At 32.9% G+C, this 15,056-nt stretch overlaps 2 protein-coding genes across 3 annotated transcripts in view; both read right to left on the minus strand.

The window, feature by feature from the left end:
- Positions 1-15,056, minus strand: part of LOC126700097 (myrcene synthase, chloroplastic-like) — a 64,556-nt gene that overhangs the window by 3,454 nt on the left and 46,046 nt on the right. Inside the window, exon 1 of one of the 2 annotated variants that reach the window (XM_050398092.1) lies at positions 53-337. The exons of the other annotated variant lie outside the window; for it this stretch is intronic. Coding sequence (XP_050254049.1) covers positions 53-295 — 243 coding nt within the window. The 5' untranslated portion in view covers positions 296-337. Of the gene's footprint in view, positions 1-52; positions 338-15,056 lie in introns of those variants that run through there. 2 annotated transcript variants of the gene reach the window in all.
- On the minus strand, positions 4,883-11,228 carry LOC126699677 (probable methyltransferase At1g27930). Its single transcript, XM_050397630.1, has 2 exons — positions 11,205-11,228; positions 4,883-5,442 (listed from the first exon to the last, which is right to left on the minus strand). The coding sequence occupies exons 1-2, from the start codon at positions 11,226-11,228 to the stop codon at positions 4,894-4,896; spliced, it is 573 nt and encodes a 190-aa protein (XP_050253587.1). The 3' UTR covers positions 4,883-4,893.

Below are 15,056 nucleotides of genomic sequence, written 5' to 3' on the forward strand. Positions count from 1 at the left end.
AAAGTACTAGTAAATCTAACAATGAAAAGAATACTATATATTATGTACATACCAGGTACTCACTTCTCAGTGACTGAATGTAATCATAGTCCCAAATGGGAGGTCGGTAATTAGCTGATCGCCGAACAATATCATTACTACTTGAAATTTTGTTGGAGACCTTGCACTGGACAGAACTAGGAACAATGTCACTTCTGCTTGTTACAAGTGATTTGAAATGGGTGGGACCTCTAGATGGGAGAGCTGCTCTTGGGAAATTGCAGATAGGGAGTGAAGCAAATAGGTTGAGAGCCATTGACAAAGGCCTTTGATAAAGCTTATTATGGTTTTTTGGGTACGTAATTATTACTTTGAAACATGTACGTTAGATATGTGCCTTTATATAGGCTGGGGAGATTCTCACCCATAAATCTATCCGTGATTATATTTTTATATCACGTTTAACATGTGTAATAAAAGTTCTGTCTTGGTGTGGGTAGTTCAACGTGGGCACCTCTGGTCGGCTCCTCATCTACCGTTGGCTTGGAAAAAAAATTATATATCTAAAGTATTTTTTTTATTAATTTAATTTACTTTTAAAAATGTTTTTATACACCCAAAATCAAATAACAATACAAATACGTTCATTCCAAAACTAAACAACAACACAAATTACAAATTTTTTTCTCTCTCTCTCTCATGAGTTTCGTCTCATTTCTCTTTTCTATTTGACTACCTTTGCATCTCTAAATCTAAGAATAAATTAAGAATGAGTATTTGTGAGTTACAAGTATCTCTCCTTTTATTATAAAAATTTATGTTAGATATATGCCTTTATATATTGTTTGGGAAATTCTCACCCGTATATCTATCCACTATTATAATTTACAATTTCACATTTTTCTCCAAAAAAAAAAAAAAACAATTTCACATCATGTTTAACATGTGTAGTAAAAATATATATTATTGTTGATTTTAGTTAAGTTTTTTGGAAGATTCTCACTTGTAAAATTGTATTTTGAGTCTGATAATAAAAATTAATCATCTTATCATAAATTTAAATTATATTGTACGTAAAAAAAAATATATAAATTAAAAATAAACAAAATAAAAAATAAAAAATAAAAAAGAAAGAAAAGAAAAGAAGCTATGTCTTATATGTTAGTACTCACATATAATGGTTATCAACGTCAACGCTATATGTTGTACGGGCATAGATGTGCCATGACATTCTTTAGTAAGTGTACAAAAACTTCATTTTAGAGGAACTCTATTATTCATACCTGAAAAGTTAACAAATTTGAAAATTATGTTTAAAATTATAAATTAAAGTTTATTTAAAGAAATTTAAAAGAATTATATTATTTATAAGTGGGTTTTAGTTACCTCAATTGATAAAATCTTTGATGGTTAAATAAGAGATCTTGAAATTCTCTCAAAAAAAAAAATTCCTTATAATAAATTATTTTAATTGTCTAATTAAAATAATTATCTTTGTTTTAATAAATATATTTTTAAAATTTTTTTGATTTTTAGAGTTATAAAGCAACCCAACACCAAACAAATTTGAATTAAATTAGGTTTGATTTTTTTTTTCTAAATAAATTTTTAAGTAAATTTTGCAGGTGCCTTTTCTCTAATTTGATTTATTTATTTATTATTTTTTTAAGAATACTAAGTATTTTAACATACATATGGAGAATGAGAAAAATGTTTTAAAGAAACTGATAATGGTGTATATTTAAAAGTGTTTAACTATTGGATATACAGCACAAATATTAAACCTTTATAACTCACACTCATTTTCTAATGTGGGATTAACCCACTTTTTTTTTTTTTGAGAATACAAAGTATTTACTAATTCTTCTTAAAATATGTCTCATATATATATATATACACACACCTTTTCACAAGCTTTTTGATTTATTGCATGGATTAATGACTAATAATAATTATGTTTTTTTGGTTAAAAGACTAATAATAATATAATTGAAGTAGAAGCTCAATAAATGATTAAGTTTCTTTTTTAAGTAAGCAAGTGAACCTTCTCTAATTGTTGTACGATGTCCCTCAATTTCTTTTATTTTTTTTATAGAATCAACTGTCCCTCAATTTTAAGAAAGAGTTTGTAATTTTTTTTAAGAGAAAATTATACTTTACCATCTTAAAATATTCACCATATTACACATTTCACCCTAAACTTTTTTTCGAATGCAAATTCTTCATCTTAAACTATAACTCTTGTTATACTTTGCACCTGAACGTTAAGTTTGTTGTTAACGTGAATGGAAATTCAAAATTTATAATTCAAAGTATAATTAAGATAATAACTTATGGTGGTAAACTCAATTTCTTCTTTATTTTTAAGGGATTGAGAAGATGAGTAATATGGTTTTTTCATATAGTGTTATACTTTTCCATCTAAGTTAACAGTAAATTTGATATTGGGGTGCAAAGTATAATAAAGATTATAGTTTAGGAGTGCAAAACGTGCATTCAAAAAGTTTAGGCCACGGTTGAAAACGCGGTTTAAAAAAACGCAGCTATGGGTTGAATTGGCCTATAGCCACGTTTTCAAGAGCTATAGCCACGTTTTAAAAACGCGCATATAGGCCCTTTTTTTTTTTTTTTTTTTTTAGTAGTGAAAGTGTAATTGAGATATAGTTTAAAGTGGTAAAATATAATTTTTTAAAGATAAATTTTATTATTATTTTTTTAAACAAAGCTAAAGTTTATTATTGAGTGCTCATCGACGTGTATTCCAATTATAATGTTGACACAGAACAATCCAAGAGCCTGTACTACCATGAAATAATATCTAAATTTTTTTAATGAAGAAATCTTTGGTTGCTAAAGGCCAATTGCATTGTCACATAGATAATGACTAATGAGTACGCAACAATTAATCACGTTTTAATTTAGTTTTTACTTCTCTGTCAATTGTTAATATTTTAATTCCCCATTCAAAGCTCGTGGTCCACTATAGTAACTAGTAAGAACAAAGATTTTGGTTACAATTATCTCAATTGGTAATAAAAGATTTTGGATTCGACTTGAGTAGACGTTGTTGAATGGAATAATCACGAAATTCCCAGATCTATAAGATGCAAACATAGAGAAAAATATGTACCAAAGAAAGCAATCACATAAGACAATATTTACATTGTTCAGCAATTTTCCTATGTCTACGGAGTTGCAAAGATTTCATTATACTTAGGAAAAAAACACAAGATACGCTAGTACAGTTTTCTCTTTCAAAAACTACATAAAACCCTAATCTCAAAAATAACAGTTTTTCTATCCTGCGCATAGGATTGACATTGGGCTACCACTACAGCTTGGGCCAATTGGGCCAAGCCTCCGCTCCATAAATTTAGCCTCAAAAAATCTTCTATTAAAAACTGTAATAATATTATTTTGGATCAGGCCATAATTTGGATCATATACAACTAGGCTCCACAAAGCCCAACAGACGTCGTATGTTGAAACTATCTTTTTTTTTTTAAACTTCGAAATTCAAAAATAAATTAAAAAGATAAAAAAGAAAGATAAAATATAAATCTTGGAAGAGGGATAAAGTGATAAATCGGGACACAAGTTGTGATGCCCCAATTTAATTGATTATGTGATGTGTGTACGTGTGTGATGAGTCCCACATCAGATATTTATTGGGTTGAACTGGGCTTTATTAACAATCGTAAGAAACCTCAATTGTGATTAGTTCTTTTGAGGTATAGAGCAGATGTGGTTAGCGTTTTTCCTTGGGTTGTTACATATGGTATCAAAGCTGACTCGGTAATCCCGTGTGGGCTCATAGACACTACTCTACAAAGTGGGCTCTAATGAGGACATTAGGGACTTAAGTGGGGGAGATTGTGATGCACAAATTTGATTGATTGTGTGATGTGTGTGGGTGTGTGATGAGTCTCACATCAGGTATTTACTGGGTTGAATTGGGTTTTATTAACAACTGCAAAGAACCTCAATTGTGACTAGTCCTTTTGAGGTATAGCGCAGATGTGACTAGCGCTTTTTCTTGAGTCATTACACAAGTAGAATAAATATTTTTATTAATTTATTCAAAGAAATATCTTAAATCTATGTTGGGTAGGAAAATCTGTGTACCAAATATAGACTCTCTCAATTATTACATATATGGGTTATGTTAACATATGCTCTAAGGCATATATTTATAAACCAAATTAAAAAAAAAAAATTCATGAAAAAATGAAAAAGTTAGTAACTTTTTTTTTGACATATTTTTTTTATTCCTTATAAAATATTTTTAAAAATGAATGATTAATATATACTCCAACCGGACTCTATATTTACAATTAGGGATAATTACAGCAAACCCACCTGAGGTTTGGCCCGTTTACACTTTACCTACCCGTGGTTTAAAACTTATCACTTTGCCCACCTGAGGTGCCTTCCGTTAGAGATCTGTTACCCACCTCTCCCTTTGCCGTTAGAAAAACACATTTTTAGAGAAAAACAAACATAACAAAGATCAAAAAGTTAGGGTTTTTTTTTTTGCTTAAGAACTTCTTTTAGAACAAAACACAAACCAATAGTATTGCTATTCTCTTGTCCATTGGTTATTCAAACATGTTTTCAATCCTTCACCCTTGCATGGAGCTTTGCACCCACCTTTCCTCCCATAATTTCCATACTACCCTCGTCATTCCCTCCATCTCTGGCACCACCACCACTCATATTTCCTCTTCCTTCTCTCAAAACCCACTCATCTTGGGTCCTCCTATGCGCCCTAGATCTAATCCGACCCGCCAGCAATCTGCCCTCGAACTCCAAGCCTATATCACCACCAACCGCTTTCAATCCCAACCTCCCATCATCTGCACCATCGTCAACTTCCAGATCGGGTGGACTAAAGAGGTCTTCCAAAAATTAAACTCAGCAAAAAGTAACTAAGTTACTCCCAGCAACACTAGCGTTATTAGCCGCAGACGGAATCTCAAAATGCCAGAGCCTCCCGACAGCCTTAACCAAGTACTTCCTACAAAGAAACTCTTCAGCAAAAGCCTTCTCTACTCTCCGATCAACATCGTGCAGGAACACGTGCGTCACACCGGATCCCTTCCTGTTCCTCGCCATGACCGCCGCCGAGAAAATCGCACCCATCCTACCTGGCGCTTCGGCGAAGTACCCTCTCGGCGCATCGATCATTATCAAATCCCACTCCGTCTCGTACACCTCGTCGGGAAGATTCTCGAGCGCCAAACGACACCGCGTGTTGCCACGTAGGTACGCATCGGACGACGAGCAGAGGCGTTCGGAGCGGTACGAGGAGAGGAGATGGTCGGCCTGGGAAAGCTGGGTTCGGTACTTGACCGTGTGGGCCTTCAGGTACGGCGAGTCCTTGAGAACCGTCTGGAACCACTTCGGATCTTCCTTGAGGAACACCGTTTTGCCACGTGGGTTCAGCGAGGTGCACCGTGTTGGCTGGGTGAAGCTCTTTCTTACCCGTTGCTTTTGAGCAGTGTGACTGGGATGATGGTATCACTCGCCGCCTTGGCATCTGGGCTCATGGTGATCGATCATTCTGATCGTAAAATCACGTGGGCTTTGATGTTCAACTTCTTTTCTTTTATTACTCTCCTAAGACTCCGACTCCAAGAACTCTCTTTATCTTTCTCTTTTGTCATAACAAATGATAGATTTAGAGTTTAGAGATTACAACACTCACAGTCTCTCTCTCCTTTTCTTCTTCCTTTGATTTGATTCATAAGAAAGAGAGAGAGTTTGAGTAATGCAGTTTTAAGGCGAAGTTCTTAAGCAATAAAAAACCCTAACTTTTTGATCTTTGTTATGTTTGTTTTTCTCTAAAAATGTGTTTTTCTAACGGCAAAGGGAGAGGTGGGTAACAGATCTCTAACGGAAGGCACCTCAGGTGGGCAAACTGATAAGTTTTAAACCACGGGTAGGTAAAGTGTAAACAGGCCAAACCTCATGTAGGTTTGCTGTAATTATCCCTTACAATTATTTACCATTATTCATTATAGAAAGATACTCTATATTTACAATTATTCATTATAGAAAGATACTAAATATGAGATACCAACCCCAACAACAACAATGTGATCTTTCCCAAGACATAGGTTAACTTGTGATTGTGAGCAAGATTGAAGGAATTATTGGGAACATCTTAAGATCGGCATGCTATCCAAGTGTTTTTTTTTTTTTTTTTTTTTTTTGGGCTAGGCCAAACAACCAAGTACTAGCTTGAAGAAACTTGAGTACTATAGTGCAGTATAGGAGATGTAATAAACAATTAACAAGAAAGCGAAAAGGAAAAAATGGAAATGGCTCCAATTTCGGATATGTTGGTACAAACTACATGAGCCTCAATTTTTTCTAATTTTATATTGTTTTATTAAATTATTTTTGAGAAGCTATTAATATTTATTAATTACATATATATTATATATCAATTTTTATGAGGTTTTTCATATATTCATTGACTAAGAACAAATAATAATATGTTTAACTAAGAGTCTTGTAATTTACATAGTTGATATCTCTTTCTTTTTTTTAAAAAAGAAATATTTAAAGTTTAAATTCTTCTACCTCAATTATTAAATTATCAAAAATAATAATAACGTAAATAAAATAGTAGAAGCTCAATAAACGATTAAAGCTCAAGTTTGAAATTGAGGGGGTGTTTGGATTGTGTTTTCATAACTCATAACTCTGTTTTGATCACTCATAACTCAAAAATGATGGGACCCATATGTGAGAAGTCTGTTTGGTTTTTCATAACTCTGTTTTCAGTTTTTGTTCCTATCATTCAATTTTCTGATTTTTAAGTGATAAGTAATGGAAACTGAAAACACATTTTAGGTGTTTTCAGTTTCCATAACTCTGTTTTCGATGACATTTCTGTAAATAACATCACATACCTGGTCCCACTGTCAAACTCAGCCGCAACTTTTGACCCTCTCTTTTTCTTTTTCTTTTTTTTCACTGGATTTGGTGTTTGGGGTTTTTTCATTTTCTTTTCCCTTTTTTTTTTTTTTTTTTTTTTTTTTTTTTTTTTTTTTTTTCACTAGGTTCAGTGAGTTTGGGCATTAGGGGTTAAAGAAAAAAAAAAAAAAAAAAAAAAAAAAAAAAAAAAAAGAGTAAAAGTTGCACCAAGTGACATGTATGGGGCCCACAAACAATTGAAAAATATTGAGTGATGACAAGTGAGTGATGGTGCCAAACGAAATGGTGTGTTTTAAGTGATGAGTAATGAGTGAAGGAAACTGAGTAAGAAATGATGAGTGATAAAAAAAAAAAAAAAAAAAAAAAAAACCAAACAAGGTCGGAGTATTCAACTATTTTTTTTTAAAAAATTATTGGATAAAAGAGTACTCAACTACTTGTTTTATTATTATTATTATTTTATTATTATTATTTTTTTTTAATTATTGGATAAGAGAGTACTCAACTACTTGTTTTATTATTATTATTTTATTATTTTTATTATTATTTTTAATTATCTAACTACTGTAGCTAGCGATAAAGCTGCCAATGGCAATGGCATATCACTTTGATAATGAGAACACTAACAATCATTCAGCAAAGAGGAAAAAGAGTACTACACTACAACCAAAACTTCTATTAAATATAATTTTTAACAAATATCCACTTCCACTTAACTTTCCACATTGTTTCATTCAACAATTTCATCACTGTTTCCATGTTTAAGGCAATCTTGTTACCTCCGACCAATCTTGCAGGTGCGGCAGAGCAAGAAAATTTTTGTAGGGGCCAAGCTAAATACTATAACAATTTTTTTTTTAATTATTTATATAAAAAGAGAGTATTACTGTTATATAGTTAACTTTAACCGAACAAAGTTGGTTCTAGGGTTGTAAACGAGCCGAACTTTGTCAAGTAGTACATGTTTAAGCTTGATTCTTCAGTAAAATTTGATAGCTTTTTAGACCCTTTAAAAACACAATTGGATTAACCAAGGTAATTAGCCAAGTTGGTAACTTAGTCCAAATTAACAAATTTAGGTTATCACAATCAAAACAATCATATCATGCAAAGCAGCGGAAAGATAAATAAGATAATGATATGATCACCCAGGAAACCAAACCGGTAAAAACCTGGGGAGGATTTAACCTAGTTATCTTCAAGGTAAACTTGAATCCACTATGAAAGAATCGAAGTTGTTCAACAGGACTTAAACCACTAACATCCTATTACTACCCACCAGTAGAAACTTACTGACACGACCACGTGTAAACTCCGAAACCACGGACTCCTTCTTTCTTGGATTCTCCAGCAAGTATAAGCACACTCGCTTGTGTTTCTTTAAGTTCTTATGACAGCAACTGAACAATCATCAAGCTCTTGAAGAAATCTTCTTCTTGATAATCCTAAGCTTGTGTAAAGGAAAGCTCCTCACAAATCCCACAAGAGATTTACACAAACAGCAATAGGAGCAACCTTTAGAGAGACTTTGGGTACAAAACCCTAAATACAAAAAGAGGCACTCTAATCTCTCTAAAACAACTTCTAAAAAACGTTCTAGGGTTTCCCTTATATATAGGAGAGTTTTACTTGAACCCTAATACGTTTAAGTAGAGTTTGGGCTGAACTGGAATTCTGCAAAAAAATAAATCTGCATGTGGTTCGATCGATCGAGTCTAATTTTCGATTGTTCAAGCCTTGCAGATTTAGTCCAATAAATTCTGTAATCACTCAATTCCAATTTTACAAATAAACATACTTTGAGCAAGTCTAAACCTAGACTCTATGCTTTAATCATGGTTTGCCAACATAATACAAATTGAAGTTCTAATACATTAGTTCCTAATTTCTTAGAACCTAACAATCTCCCCCTTTGGCAATCCGTGACAAAACACATCACAAACATGAAATGCTCAAAGTTACAAATAGCCCAAAAACAATTCAACATAACTACTATTTATCAGTTACAAGTGTAGACAGCAACATGACTGAATCAACTTGTATATTTCCTAAAACACTCAGCAAACGCATAAACGCATGTGTGACAGAAAAACAAAAACAGTAAATCAACAAATATGCAAACTAACTCTCCCCCTAAGTTAGATACATCAAAAACAATGTTAACTCAATGTTAACTCCCCCTAAACAGAACATTCTTGTATTTTCCACACATATTCTCAAAACAATTTCAAATAAATCTCCCCCTTTTTGTCATGAATTGACAAAGATAACTCAAACAAAGAGTAACAAAGGTCAAGAGAAAATAGACAATCAAGGGAACACAAAACAATTCAACTCTATAAAAAATAGAGACAACTCCCCCTATGAACAACAAAGGTTAAAAACAAGCTTCTCCTCCTATAAAAATAGGAAAAACAAAACAAGCGTTGGGAAAAACAGTTTTAGGGAAAATTTAGGAGGTGGGGAAAAGAAAAACACACAAACCTAATCTTAAAAAAAATTAAGTTGAAAATGCACATAAAGAAAAAATATTCTCTCTTTCAATAAATGCAAACTTGACACTATGTGAACCATAAATAGTTGCATGAGTAGAGAAAATATTTGCACATTGATTATCTAACATATCTCTTAAGAAAAATATTTTTTGCGATTCACAAAAAAAAAAAAAAAAAAAAAAAAAAAAAAAAAGCATATACTAAAAAGTACATAACTCAAAAATTAATCAATCAATTTTTAAATCAAGTTAAGTACCCAATTTAGCAAAGTGTATGCATGTTATATGTGAAAAAAATGAGAGATATGACTGCAAAATTGCAAGATGGATACTGAAAACAATGCGATGCATGTGAATCCTAAACATAAATGATGCATAAAAATAGATTGGTCAAACACTAAAAAAAAACTGAAAATTTTTCAGTTTCTTGAAAAACAGAGCATTTTAATGCAAAAACTCCTCAAAGCACATTGTATTATGAATAAAATGCATGAGTATGAGATGAAAAGTTTTTTTTTAAAAAAAACACTTGAATTCAACCTAGATCTTTCTTCCAAAAACAAGATTTTTAATCAATTTGTCTCCAAAACTCAAATATTAAAGACATTTTGCATCAAAATCCAGGAACATGTAATCTTGGATGGCCACAACAAGATCACGCACAATATAATGTACCAAGTTTAGCAAAGAATAACTTATGTAGTTTGTGCAACTAGCAAAAACTTGAAAAACATGTGAGGTGATATGTAAATAGAAATCAATCACAATTTCTACAAAATTCATCACATAGAATTTGAAAGAGAATATCACTTAAAGAGTTACATAATATAACTCCCATATCTCCTAGAAAACAAGCTTGCAACCATGTAAGTTTCTTAATTTGCCTCGTATTGTACACACCAATTTTTATTTGATTGTGAAGTTATTAAAGCCCAATAATGTACACACCAATTTTAGCATTTAAACCGAGGCTACACCTTATATTCTTTTTGTGCACGTGCTACACTTTCTCGAGTACAAAATCTTACGATATGCACTAAGGTGTTCATGATTGGCTAGTAAACAGTGGTGAGATAGTTATTTATGCCTTTCTCTAAAGGTTCAAGTCCGACAGTAAAAAACATGTGACTTCAAGATCAAGATAAAGTGATCAAAACCATAAACATCTTTCCCACACAACATGCACTACAAAGGTCAAACTAGTAAAGTGCAAAAAATAAGCTCATCCAAGCTAAACAAGGTACATAAACTTGTTATGTAAAGATAATATGACCAATCCTTGGTTATAAATCCAAGATGTAAGATACAAAACACAAAAAACTTTTTGGTTTAAAAAATTTATGACAAAAAACAAAAAACACACATTATGCTAAATGAACAATGCAAATGCAATGCATGATAGTGCTTAACTAAGTTATAGAGAGTACACAAACAAGAAATATCAATTTCTTAATTAACCCATAAGTACATGTACAAACTAGTACATACTCATACAAAATTATAAATAGCTTAGTACTTATATAGCACATACTATTCAAGTTTCTCCACAATGTCAAGCATGTTCAAAATCAAGAAAGATATCATAATTCATGTAATCCTCAAGAAAAATAAAACAAGACTCAAAATAAAATATTTTCGTCTTTTTGAAAATTTTTCAATGTTTTTGGATTTTTTTTTTATTAAATAAAAAAACATTCCAAAAGAAAAAAAACAACCAAAAACAAAAACAAGACATGTCCACAAACAATTGAAAGAATTAAATCAGGGACAAGTCAGTAAAACTCACCTTGGAGAATCTTTTCTCACCCATATAGCACGAGCCTTCGGCTTTGTAGGTGAAAATCCATAAGAAGCAGAGTGTATTTGAGGGATTACGCCAATCTTCTAAGAAAGACTGAAATCTTGCAAATTCCTTTTACAAGCCAACAAGCTTAAATTCTTCAAAAGAATATGAAATAATTTATATGGACTTATGGCAGGAGAAATACCATCACAAATCCTAGATTGAAATACAGAATGCTTAAATTTCAGTTTATGACAATTAGGACGAATGTGACCACAGACACCATAATAATGGCAAACAGGAACAAATTTAGGAACATCAGTATTCCTAGTAAGGTTTCCGGTCACAAGCATTGATTCTTGCCTCAACAAAGAACAAATTTAGTCTAATATGACCAACAACACCACAAAGGTGACCAGTAGGCACAAAAACAGATTTATCATGCTCTCCAACAGTAGATTTAGACTTAGGTTTAGAAACTTCAGCATCTACAGTAGAACTTTTACCTTTGTCTAACCTAGCAAAATAAGCATTTTCTTTATTATTCCTCTTAAAAGGAGGGATATAAACTTTCTCAGTTTTAGGCTTAAGAGAAACAGAAATACTTCTGTTATCAATAGCAGGCTTGGCACTAGATTCAACTAACTCTTGTTCCAAGCTTTTCATCTTCTCATCTTGAGAGGAAATTTGATTTTTCAAAAATTCATTCTTTTTATTAGATTCATCTAATCTAACAACCAATTCCTCTTTCTAAAGATTAGCCAATTTTAACTATTCCTTGAATTTCTTAACAATTTTCATAGATTTCAATTATTCCTTACGAATAGTTTTACAAGCATCAATAAAATCAACAAAAACATGAGCAGAAACATGATCAGAAAGACACTTCAAATTATCCATGACAATAGGGGTTAAGGATCAGCTCTTAGATCAAAAGATCTAAAACAAAAAGAGCTACCTGCTCTGATACCACTTGATGGTTTTTAGACCCCTTAAAAACACAATTGGATTAACCTAGGTAATTAGCCAAGTTGGTAACTTAGTCCAAATTAACAAATCTAAATTATCACAATCAAAACAATCATATCATGCAAAGCAGCGGAAAGATAAATAAGATAATGATATGATTACCCAGGAAACCAAACCGGTAAAAAACTGGGAATGATTTAACCTAGCTATCCTTATGGTAAACTTGAATCCACTATGAAAGAATCGAAGTTGTTCAACAGGACTTAGACTACTAACATCCTATTACTACCCATCAGTAGAAACTTACTGACATGACCACGTGCAAGCTTCGAAACCACGGACTCCTTCTTTCTTGGATTCTCCAGCAAGTACAAGCACACCTACTTGTGTTTCTTTAAGTTCTTATGGCGGCAACTAAACGATCATTAAGCTCTTGAAGAAATCTCATTCTTGATAATCCTAAGCTAGTGTAAAGGAAAGCTCCTCACAGATCTCACAAGAGATTTACACAAAAACAGCAATATGAGCAACCTTTAGAGAGCCTTTGGGTACAAAACCCTAAATACAAAAAGAGGCACAAGAGGCACTCTAATCTCTCTAAAACAACTTCTAAAAAACATTCTAGGGTTTCCCTTATATATAGGAGAGTATTACTTGAACCCTAATACATTTAAGCAGAGTTTGGGCTGAACTGGAATTCAATAGAAAAATAAATCTGCACGTGGTTCAATCGATCGAGTCTAATTTTCGATCGATAGAGCCTTGTAGATTTAGTCTAATAAATTTTGCAATCACTCGATTCCAATTTTACAAATAAACATACTGTAAGGTTGAATTTAATCAACCATCTTATTGGCTTTATTCCGTGCCAAATTTGCTTGTATTACAACATTTAGTAACCCTGTATTTAGGTGGGTTTGTTGTAAGGGTAGTGAGTGAGATAGAGTGTTGATTGCTCAAGAGTGTGCAAGAAAACAGAGACTCGCGGGTGACTTGCGGCTGCAAGCCACCAGACGCAGCACACGTGCCAAGCATGCCAGAAGGTGAACAGTCATGCTAGTTGGAGCACTACAGGACAAAACAGGATAACTGGCCATACGGTTATCTCGCGACTGGATCTCGCGACTCAGTCAAGTCGCGAGGCCAAGTCGCGAGTCACCCTTGTTTTGAAAAACCTGACGTTTCACATTCTCCTCTCACCCCAGTATAAATACCCCTTATACCCACAAATGAATGAGAGCTTCCAGAGAGAATTGTGAGAGAAAAACCCTAGAGTAAAACAAGATTGATTCACCTACAATCTATACATTAGAGTCTCTTCAAATTCCTCAACTCTCTTCCTCTCCATTGTCAAACCCTTGAGAGGCATTTTACCAAAACCTTGTTCTCACCATATTCATCACTGTGAGAGGGCTGTTTGGTGTTCTGTGAAGCAGTTAGGAAGGAACCAATCTACATTGGTTGATGCTACGGTCTAGTAGAGGAATCCGGGAAGCTAGAAAAGAAAAAGGTTCGGCGCAACCTCGTTGGAGCAAGAAGCTTGGAGGGCTTAGGTGCACTGGGTAGATTAGGCTTGGAGGGTCTATTGCTATCCATGTATCCCAACTACATTTTCTAGTGGATTGTTACCGCTTGGAGGGCGGCGGAAAGGTTTTACGCCGGGGCTTCGGTTTCCTCTTCGATAACACATCGCGTGTTGTCTTTGTGTTTGCATCTTCCTTCCCATTTATCTTTGCCTTTTATTATCTGCTGTGGGTTGTGATTTTTATTTGGCTTAGATAGTTTTTCCAATTCTATATTATAGCTTGTGTTCATTTTCCGCACACTAGTTGTTTGACATAAAGCTTGAATTGGTTAATTTGGAAATTGGGGGTCTAAACGTTCAAGGGTGTTTATACACATATTTGAACTTTCACATACTTTGAACAAGCCTAAACCTAGTCTCTATGTTTTGATCATGGTTTGCCAACATAATACAAATTGAAATTCTAATACATTAGTTCCTAATTTCTTAGAACCTAACAAAATTAAAAAAGCTCAAGCTTTGCTTAAGCTTGAGACAAGCCTAAAATATTGTTTGAGCTTGAGCTTGTAGGAAAGCCAAAAAAACTTGAGCTTGACTTGGATTGGCTTGATTCATTAGTCAAGCCAAGCTCGAGCTCAGATCAAGCTTTTGAGCTTGAGATTCAACAAAATTATCTTATCAAATGCTTAAATCTTCCAAAATCAAGTAAACAAAAATAAGAAAATAGCATACTCATTTTATCATGCTTTTAGTTCGACCTATGATTAGCCATTGTTCATATTGCAACTTTACAAAATTAAATTCATCCATTCATCCTTTATTGTCTATAGCTTCATCAATTGTTTAAAGTATAATTTTTACATCCACATTAGATGATAAAGAACTAGAAAAAGATTTGTTTGTAACTATTGTGAATGAGAAAGAATTAACATGTTTTATAACTTTACATTGGATAATGGATAAGGAAGGACCATATGTGGCCCACTTATAAATTTTTTTAAAAAGGTAACTAAAATCTAAAGTGATGCTTGATCAATTTAGAGGGAAGTGAAAAATTAAGGTAAAGGGTAGTGGTCCATTATGAGACATTTTATTATTAAGATATGTGTAATGAGTTTATTTAGAAAGCACATATCAAGCCTATAAATGAGTCTATACTTGACTTTGTTTTGTATCAAGCCTTATATAACTCACGAGCTTGTTCATGAACAAATAGTTTTGCTTGGGCTCGGCTTGTTTACTAAACAAGCCTAAAACTAAGGTTCAAGCTTGACTTATTTATAAACAAACAAATATGAACGAGCTTTTTATCAAGCTGAGGTCGAGTTGTTTATGAACGACTTAATTCATTTACAGCCCTA

Source organism: Quercus robur, chromosome 9 (assembly GCF_932294415.1).
Source record: "Quercus robur chromosome 9, dhQueRobu3.1, whole genome shotgun sequence".
Taxonomy (NCBI): domain Eukaryota; kingdom Viridiplantae; phylum Streptophyta; class Magnoliopsida; order Fagales; family Fagaceae; genus Quercus; species Quercus robur.

What these genes read in the sequence shown, in the direction of transcription:
- LOC126699677 (XM_050397630.1), bottom strand. Translation starts at nt 11,228, where the DNA reads ATGGGTGAGAAAAGATTCTCCAAG. An exon ending in GTGAGAAAAGATTCTCCAAG is followed by an intron (nt 5,443 to 11,204) that starts GTGAGTTTTACT and finishes AGCTTCACCCAG; the next exon opens with CCAACACGGTGCACCTCGCT.